At 35.7% G+C, this 10,327-nt stretch overlaps 1 protein-coding gene across 1 annotated transcript in view; it reads left to right on the forward strand.

Moving 5' to 3' along the window:
• FAM150A (family with sequence similarity 150, member A) overlaps positions 1–10,327 on the forward strand; it is a 12,304-nt gene that overhangs the window by 781 nt on the left and 1,196 nt on the right. The window contains exons 2-4 of the mRNA XM_010006886.1: positions 1,683–1,736; positions 5,468–5,548; positions 7,744–7,820. Of these exons, the coding sequence (XP_010005188.1) occupies positions 1,683–1,736; positions 5,468–5,548; positions 7,744–7,808 (200 nt within the window). The 3' untranslated portion in view covers positions 7,809–7,820. The remainder of the gene's footprint in view (positions 1–1,682; positions 1,737–5,467; positions 5,549–7,743; positions 7,821–10,327) is intronic.

Consider the following 10,327-nt stretch of genomic DNA (forward strand, 5'->3'; position numbering starts at 1 on the left):
ATTCCTGCTCAGGCTTACTGACACAGCTACATCTCCAATTTTGTGCTTGCAATGCCTAGCTCCTTGGGGGAGCGTCAAATCCCTTATCCTGTTTTCCCTTCTGTGCATTTAAGGTTAGGATTTTGGCTATATGCTGTGTTACAGTTTTCCTGAAGAATTTTACGGGGCAAAAGGCAACTACTGTTCTCACAGCAAATTCCATAGACTTTGAAAGGACCTGGGTTTAGATGTTCTTTTCAGAGTGAGAATGACCTGTTTTTAGTTCAGCCTTCACCAGCTTTTGATTGTTTGTCAGTACTGGGGCACTTGAAGCATCTCATTTGAAACTGATTTCACTATTTTGGTTTTTCATATGCTTCATTCCATATAATTTTAAACTACCTGACACTTCATGTCAGTAAAATTCTAAGTTTAATGGAGAAGGGATGGTATTTCATTTGCAATAAGGAAACAGGTTGGTTCAAACTGAGATTTTTGAGAATTTTTAAGTAAATTACGTCCCATAACCTTTCTGAGTTGCAGTAAGACTTGTGCATTTTAGCTTAAAATCGCGGCCTAAAATGCACTTGTGACCTCTGAGAAACTGCCTGTGGCTAGGAGTAAGAATTTATTTTGGCAGATAAACAACATCTTCCTGTGGTATGAAAGGAGACCTCTCTTCTGAGGTAAAAGTTAATTCAGATGCGGAATTGAAAAAAAAATATGTCAGAGAATAAAAAGACTTGAAAGTCTAGTGGTAGGGAAATATTTTTAGTGAATATATATGTTTAGCTGCAGGTCCTAATGCTGCAAGTTAATCACTTTGCTTGTATTAGTGCTAAGCAAAGCAATTCTTTTGTATTTAACATAACATGCAACTATTGTATACAGTCATTGTCTGCAATGTTACCCAAGAATTTTGAAATTAAGTTTTTGAGTAGAAAATTTATGAGGTTGCAGGGAACCGTGCTTGTTCTGAGAATATTTACTTCTATCAAAGGTTTTTGCTGAAATCCAGAGGCAACATCCCACTGAAAAAAAAAAAAAAAAAAAAAAAGCCAAAAAAAAGCAGTGAGTAGAGCTTTTGTCTTAGCTCCAATTTCTGTTCTGTGTGATTCCTTTGGCTGTGCTGACACTTGTTTTTTCTCTTATACCTGTTGGAAGAAACACCATGTATGGAAAGGGAATATTTAAAATCCACAGCAATTTTCACAGGAGAGAAGTACTATTTTTTGATTTATAGTGCCATGAAATCATGCAAATCTTAGATGATCTCTAGGAGACTTTTCTCTTCAAGCACCTGTTATTTGAAAATCCCAAACATGGTATTTAATTTGTTTTTACCTAGGTATTTTACCTTATTTTTTCAGGAACTTAAATACTTCTCATAACTTGGTAACTTATTTATATAAGTATTTATAAAATTATAACTCGAGTCAGACTTAAGATGCATAGAAATGATTGTCAGAAAATCTGATAGAGTGTGTTACAGGATGACCATTTTGTATTAATTTGTGAATTACTTGAAACATATCACAATGTTGTCTAAACACACACAAAACTATGGAAACTAATTTCGTGGTTAATTTAGGAAGCTATTTGGTCTCTTTTCAGCTGACATCCCAGCATATTATGCTTTCAGAGCTTTTATTTCAATTTCTGCATTACATACATTTTTTTTTTTTTTTTTCTTCTCTCCTCAGAAATTTTTCCAAGAGATTCCAGTCTAAAAGACAAATTCATAAAACATTTTACAGGTAAGGAAACTGCTTGCTCTAAATTTACCTACACATGTGTATTCAAAATATCCATAAGAGTCACAACCATGAGCTTTTCTGAGGTTCTGCACCAAGTTTAACTTTTGAGAAGTTAAATTTGCATTGTTTAGGACTAGAAGTTTTTACAGAACTCTGGTTGCGTTTAGGTTTGAATCTTTGAATAATCTAGCCTAAAAGAACTTTCAAAGCATAATAAGTTAAAACATTCATGGTTGAAAACCTATTTTATCATCCACTCGTTGCTTGTGGTTTTGCAGCTACACTAGAAGTTTGATAGTTGTAGGTACTGAATATATACGTCTATATGCTATAGATGCTGCATTGTATATCTATGTGCAAACAATTTGCAGTATGGTGTTAAATATTTAATATAAGTGAGCACCTATCTGCAATCTCTGCCAAGTAATATTTTAATGAGAGAACTCAGTACGTTTTAGATTTTAAATGTATTTTTTCCATAATTTTTGTCAGTCCTACTATGTTTGTTTTCAAGTTCACTAATTTTAAAACAACTGGTTGGACTACATATATCTTTCAGAAACATATTTATGTGGCCATGTAAGTTTTTACTGTATTAGGAAAACATTTTTTGTCTTCTGCCTCATGATGTATACGTATGTATGCTTATTTTAACAAGGCAAACAAATAGAACAAGGAAGGATCAAACAATGTAAATCAGGAAAATAATCTGCTATTTCAAATATGAAAGTTTAATATGATTAAAATCAAGTATTTGAACTCGAAAGCTGAGATGGAGTTGTGTAATGCACCTGCCTTTGGGAATCTTATTTTCTAACAACTGGAAACGTGATAACTTCTGAATATAAGCAAAAAGAGTTGTCAATAGTAAGATGTTTGCACTGGTTCTTTTCTCCCTGGTTTCAAATGTTCTGTAATTCCAGGTTTCAGAGTATGACACTGCAAATCTGTAGTTGATTAGTAAAACTAAAAACTAGAGAAATAGTTGGCAGTTGGAGTATGAAAAGGAGAATTGGAAATAATTATGCATTTCCTCTTTGCTGGAAATTTCAGACAGGCCTTGGCAAGAGAGGAGAGATTTTGTTGTCTCTTTTGCATGGGGAAAGTGTCCTCAAAACTTTAGGATAAGCACAGCTTTAAGAATCTTTCTGCCAACAGCTAACTGCAGCCTAACAGCATCTACAGGAAACATGCAACACCCAGCTGGCCCTTCACTAGTACAGTAAACAAGAGTAATTATAAGCCTTACCATTTTAGTCCATATGAGAAATAAATGAAAAAAAAAATAAAAAAATCCAACTGTGCTATCCTATCTAGCACAGGAATACTGGAAATTACTCTTCTGGGGAGGACAGAGAAGAAAGATTTGCTTAAATGAATAATTAATCAATTTCCTTTTCATTTTTAACTTTGGAAACTACTCAGCTGCTGCAAAAAGCTCAGTGTAAGAGTCTGGGTAAGCTAAGCAATGACTACAGAGCAAGTCTCATTACTCAAAAAAAACAGTGAAAAACAACCATGAGTTTTAAAGAAGGTATTTTGAGAATACTAAATCATAGAAAAAGAGCAAAAAATACTTGAAGGCTTATTTCTGGAGCCATTCACTGAATTAATTGCATGAGGAGTTGCCATAAAAATTGCTGAAATTATTTGACTAACATTAGCTGGAATGAATAAGGAAAGCAAGTTCATTCCAGAAATCTTAACGTTTATTTCTTTGTTGGCTCAGAATTTCTGCCTACATCTTTTTTTTTTTATTATTATTATTTTTTATGCTCTTAACATCTTCAGTGGTGGATTTTTCTCCCTGCCTTTTCTTTTCCACAGCTTTATTAGGTCCTGTAATCCACAGGCATTTTCTTAAAGTACAGCCTAATTTATTTTTTTTTTATTCTGTTCAAATCATAATCATAAATTTCTATCATCCTTAGTTAAGTAAACTGTTCAGGTACAGACCTTAATAGTTCAAGAGTTAGAACATCCTAAACTAATGAAACTGTGAAAAAGAGGAGAGAGAGTGAAATCAACATTATCTTTACAGTCCATTATCTTTACAGCTTCAAGGTTAAGAAAATTACTATACCCTTCCAAGGGTACAGTAGACAAGAATAGTAGATATTTTAAAGCCAAGTAAGAACCATATGTAACAGTCCTCAACTATAGGGAAAATCATAAATAATCTTGTGAGTCATAAAGCTATCTATCAGTTCAGCTTGAAAAGCCAGCTGACACATAGTGCTCTGTAAGGCACAAATAAAATTAACAGCCTATTTTTGATGGCAAGGAAGAGAGCTAGAAAACCCTATATTATCTAAGGGACATGGAGTTTATTTAGTGACAAAAGCTGAAGTTTTCTCCATATATCTTGGATAATTTCAAATTATGTACTTTTGCACCTAATTGCTCACATAGATAAAAGGTGGCAACAATCTTCCATTTCACAGTTACAAAGGCTGCTTTGTCAGTTTATTGAAAAGCTTATTTGTGGCTGGAAAAATCTCATAAAATCTATGTACTGCTGTAAAATCTATCTGATGTTCAACTGTGTTCACTGTCATGGAGAGGAATCTTCTCTCAAGCTTGTGGAAGTTTGGCTCCACTATCCAGGCAGAATTGGCTTGGTATGTTTACCAGGCTGATAAACCACCTTTCAAGTTGTGAAATAAATACTTTTTTGCCTAGAAATGCTTACTGTCTTCCTCTGACAGGAAAGTTAGTCAAAGCAGCTTGCTTCATATGGATCCTTTTGTAGCACTGCTTGAAACAACCTATTACTCAGGGTTCCGTTTCATGCTGAATTTAGAGGATACAAGTTAAATTTAGTCTTGTTCAGTTGGTGTCATTTGTCAGTTTATGTCAGTGTTTTTTGTCCATATCACAGGAAACTCATCCCCAGCTGTCAGTGGCAGTATTACTAAGCAGTAATGTAATACAGGTATTACATTTTTACTCTGTTTTTAACTTGGATGCCATCAGTAATACCTTCCCAGGACCATCAGCAATTATGAAAGGGCTCTTTGGCAACTTCTTACCTTTGAACTATGTTTTGGAGACCGCTATCTATATCTTCTTATCAAATATCAATGTGGAGAGATGACACTGATATCCAGAGAAGGAAGTACAGGCTAGAAGAACGGAGACACAGCACACTACACTCTGAGCACACAGGGCATTGCCTCACCCAAATTTTGAAACACATGCTGCCCTCTGCACATATACGTCCTTTCCTGCTAGTACTATTTTAACAGGACATCAAGGTTCCTAGATGCTGTTCGGCAGTCATTTTTTTGCCCCTCAACACCCATATTGTATATTAAAAACTTCATAAACCATCTATGTGAAAATTAGAAGCATTAGTACTTCATTCATTTGCTCAAAATATTGCTTTTATATATCTTCAGAAAAGAAGTTTCTATTTTCACCATATAAGAAATGTTACTGTTAATTTTGAATTACTGGAATTTCAAAGCTAAGCAAGTTCATTGTTTCCAAGGGCCATTTTGCTGTTATTCAGGTCGTGGGTATAACAGCATAGCAACAGTATTTCTTTGTGTCATTTAAGTAGCATTATTATCCTTGTGTTGCATCCTAGTTGTTTAAAGTGTAGTAAAAATTAAACACAAGTTTTTCAAAACACATAGAACTGAATTCTTTGTGATGATGTCATACATTGAAGATGCAAAGCAGTGACACTGAAAGCCTGTGATTAACTCCTGCTTACTTTCAAACAGGGCCAGTCACATTTTCATCAGAGTGTAGCAAGCACTTTCACCGACTGTATCACAACACAAGGGACTGCTCAACACCAGCCTGTAAGTAGTAATTAAAGTACCTTATAATGCTAGCTGTGATACTTGCTTAAAAGCAACTTTTCCTACTGTTTGATCTGCTGGTCCTTTAGTAACTGTTGATTTTTACTGTAGCACTATGCTACAAAAAATACCCAAGATCTTATATACAGAGATTTTCTATCAATGCACTTGCTGTCAGCTGCTTAAAATGGAGTTCCTTCAAAGTGACACTAACATAAATGAAATTAAAACTACACTCTTAAAAACCAGTTGGGCATTCCTATGCAGAGGGCAGATATGAAGCCATATTCTCCTTCCTGCTCCCTTTACCTTTACTTGTTAACTTATGCGATAAGATAAAAACTGAACCATTCTATGATTCTCTTAACATTCAGTAGTGTGGTTATACCTAGGTTTTTGAGTATATTTCGGTTTGTGATGATATTTTTCTATTACATGCTTATTGTTAAAGAACAGGAAATCAATTAATTTAACATTTCTGTTATTGATACGTAATTTTGTTTGAGATTGAAAAATAAAATTGTCCTAAGATGTTATTAAATAAATAAAACAACGAACCAAACAAACAAAGCAACAAAAAAACCCCAAAAATCAACAAGCAAAATGGAAACCCTTTGAAAGAATTTACTTCAACATTCTCTAGTGTAATGGACAATTAGAATAAAATATGTGGAAGACAAGCAATAATTAGAAGAGTTGAATCTCATTAGTTATGTCTAAGTACAAACTGTGGATCAAAGTACTTCTGAAATTTGTCAGGATTTAACATTAAAAATGACACTTCTTGACTGCATCATTTAGAAAGATGGTAAACATTTTTTGTGAGCAGCTGGAGCAGCCCTTATTTCCATTTGCCCTTATACTGATCAGAAGTTGGAATGTAGAAATCCATGGCTGATCCTCAAAAGATACACATATAGCTTTGTAAGTGGACATGTGAGTGGGCTAGACACATATCTATTACATGCTGCATAAAAAAAAACCCCATACATGTTGCATATTATTACATGGGTCCAGAGTATATGAATATTATTTGGACTCCCCTGTATTGCCTGAATGTTTCACTTTGTTTATGAAGAAACACAGTCGTAATATTTCTCTTCTAATGAACTTCTCTTCTAACTTCTCTTCTAATGAAATAGCTTTTCTCTAAATTTAAAAACAAGATTGTGGCTAGGACTGTGTGTAGAATTGATTTTTAAGTTCAACTATGAAAACAAAATAGAAAATAAAACGTGCAGTTAAAATGAAAGCAGATTTTTTTTCTCCTTTATGTCAACCCAACCAAAAACAGACAGTGAGTTTTATTAAATCAGAGAGAAATTCAACCTGTTGATCTAAAAAGGCAATCTAAATCCTCAGAAATGTCTCCACTTTATCCAGAATTCAGAGTTTAGAAAAAAAAAAGCTGATCATAGCCAGGATCTTTTATTTCAGGGACACCTTTACTACCATCTGAGGTTCGGTTACTACTTCTCCTGCTGACATGGTTATATTCTGTACAAACATTGCCTGCAGAACTGAACCCAGGTCAGCATTCAGTATCTTGCTGTTTGGCACAATTTCTATTAAGTTTTATTAAAATATTCATAACGCAAGAAAAGGTAATTGCACCTAAGCATTCCCGGTCACCAAATAGATCTTTCCCTCAGAAAAGGTGACAGTGGCTCTGGGTCTAGTTGAACCATGTGGCCATTTGAACCAAGGGCACCAAAGAGAGAGATAGCAAGCAGAACACTGGTATCTCTAGTCTGATGATTAGGAGACATACTTCTATATGGAGAACATGGATGTTCATCAATGCTAATACTAAGTGGAACAATAAAAAAATTTTAAAGAGCCTGACTTCAAACTATCTCATAGTCTGCTGGTTAGAGCAGCCTCCCAGTTAATGAGTTAAATTCTTTCAAGTAAAGGTGGGAGTGAAACCTGGTGTTCTATATCTTAGGAGGAAACCACCTGGTAGAAATTTAATTGCTACCATCACTCACATTTTCTTCTTCCTAACCATAGGATGAGGTATAAACTGATTTTGCATCTTGCACACATAATTTAATGAATTTCTATCAGAGAATGGCTTCACTGTATAGAGTGTCTGGAATTCTAGTAAAATTTCTACATTTAATTTTATGCAGTTTCTTGAGGTTATCTGGCAACTGGGATTCACTATTGCTGTGCATAATTTTGTTTTATAGATTATAAAAGGTGTGCAAGGTTGCTAACGAGATTAGCAATGAGCCCTTTGTGTACACAGTCCTAGGATGTTTGCTATGTAAGTATCATTTTTCCCACTAATTTTCTTATTTGTTGAATGGTCTAGTGATTTACTTCACACTTGTACTTTGTTATCAGGCATGTGCATAGAAATGTGATATTAACAGAGTGCATCAACGTGCAGCTCTGGCATTACTCTAAGGACTGACTGGTTTCTCATTAAAATATACAGAAGCCCAGATATCTCTAATAGGTCTCACTGTAATGTTGTACAAGTCATTGGTGGCACCATAGTCCATAATTATGGACTGAATGAACTCTTAGTGTTCAAAATTTTGGAAAGGATTCTAGTTGGTGAAAGAAAAATGTATGAGGACTTCATCAACACATTCATTTCAGGCCTTTCAGAAGAGAGCTTTGTGGTTATTCCATGGAAGAAGCAGAATGTCTTGGTCTCAGGTCTGCCCATGTGATCTCCATAGACACTATGTCACTTTATTACTCTGTGGGACCACTTTTCATTCCCACATTGTCTCCTGAGAATTTCTCTGAACTCAATACCACTTCATGGTTCTGGAAGTAAACTGAATGTAAAGGTATAACAAAACTAAAAGCTTCAAGTAACAGGCCCAGGAATGGATCAAGTCCATTCTTGTTTGTGAATAGCATGTTAAATTTGTTAATTAAACAATGTTGTTCCTGATAAAAGGAATATCTTTAAGTGAGCTCTTTTCTCCAGTTGTTTGAATATCAGGAAGATGTTTACACTTCCAAAAGTAATTTGAGAAACAGCACTGTTTATTACTGACTAATAAAATATATGAAATAAGTCAATTTAATGTTATTAACATTTCTTCAAAGATGGCTTGCTTTCACCACCTCCTTCTGACAAATAGTGCAAGCTTGGAGTTTGCAGGAGTTCTGTATGTCACTTCTTCCTGCCTTAAGACTTCAATTCATACTAATCAAGAATAAGAAAGGAAGAGTAGGATATGAGTCAGTGTTAGCTGACTTGATTTCCAAGTGGAGGTGGGATTCATTTTGGTGACTGTGAGAAAATGCTTTGAAGAATATGGCAATATTGCAGTGCTAAGAAGAAATGACATAATTTCTTTCTCTTCTTATTTTCTTTTTTTAACTCTGTTCAGTCTGTTTAGCTTCTTGCCTTCCAGGTCTTGCAGATGGTCACTGTGAGAGTGACAGAGCACTGGAACAGGCTGCCCAGGGAGGTTGTGGAGTCTCCTTCACTGGAGACATTCAAAACCCGCCTGGATGCGTTCCTGTGTGATGTGCTCTAGGTGACCCTGCTCTGGCAGGGGGGGTTGGACTAGATGATCTTTCGAGGTCCCTTCCAACCCCTAAGATTCTGTGATTCTGTGAATATATCAAGGGCACTGATCCAGAAATTGACTAGAGATCTCATTACTTTGCCAGAATCTCCTTTTCATGATGAAAGATAGGAATTATTTTCTGAATGTTCTCTGCAGTCTCAGCTATCTAAAACATCCCAGCACTTTCTCATTTCCTGCATTTTCACCTCTTTGGTCTGTGGTTTTCCCTCATCTTTATTCCTTTACACCTCTGGAGTCATGGCTCAGGGTTTCCAGAAAGATTTCTGGTTGTTCCAGTATTTTTTTTTCTTTTTCTTTAAAGAGGATGAGTCAAAGATCTGCCTCCATATCCACAGTACAGAAGCATCTATCTCATCCTATTTCCATCTTTAAAATACAAAAGGATCAAAAAAATAATTTGCCATGATTTGCAAATCCAGGTGTTCTAATTTGCCTGCCAAAAATATACTCAAAAGAGTTGACATGTGAGGAAGGGAGGGTTTAAATGGTAAGCAATGTTAGCAGCTTATGTGCACTGAAGTTTTATCTAGGCTGACTTTCTCTTTGCTTTGTTAAAAACAGAGAAAAACATTACAGGAAAAAGCAGAGCTATGGTGTGTTTCCCAGCTGCCTCTGTGCTCCCATACCCTCTGCCTCCACAAAGTAGACAGAGTAGCTGGTTTCCGCTAGAGATAAGACAGGCTCAGGCCTTCATGTTTACTCATATCCAGTATCTTATTGGAATGGAACCATTTCCCTGAGAAGGATGAAGGGTGGCAGAATTCACTCTCTCTTCCCTCCAAATAAACTGGGCAGCACAGGAATCATTTATGTCCATCCCTCAATAACAAAGCATTTCTAGCATGATTCTCTAGTTGCTTCTACTCCACTTTGTGGCACTGAGGGTGTGTTTTCCTTACCACCCTCACAGTAGTTTAGAGAGGACAAGGTCATAATTCTTGTTTCCCATTAAGGGAATTTGCCTTGACTTTAACATCTGAGAGAGTCTTGGAGATTCTCTGTTGCCTTGAAGGCTTTACAACTACTTTTTAAGTATTTCTCCTGCATGTACTAAAATAGGCTGCATTCCTCAAAAAAAAAACCCCAAACAACACAAAAAACCCAAACCGCTATGATGCAAATATTTTCTTCCCTCTCCTGGGAAGCGCCAGGGTACAAAAAAGAGGCGTGGTCTTCTGTTAGAAATGAAGTTTTGCCCGGGAAAAGCCGCTCT

Source organism: Chaetura pelagica, unplaced genomic scaffold (genome assembly GCF_000747805.2).
Source record: "Chaetura pelagica isolate M959 unplaced genomic scaffold, ChaPel_1.0 scaffold109, whole genome shotgun sequence".
In the NCBI taxonomy this organism is placed as follows: domain Eukaryota; kingdom Metazoa; phylum Chordata; class Aves; order Apodiformes; family Apodidae; genus Chaetura; species Chaetura pelagica.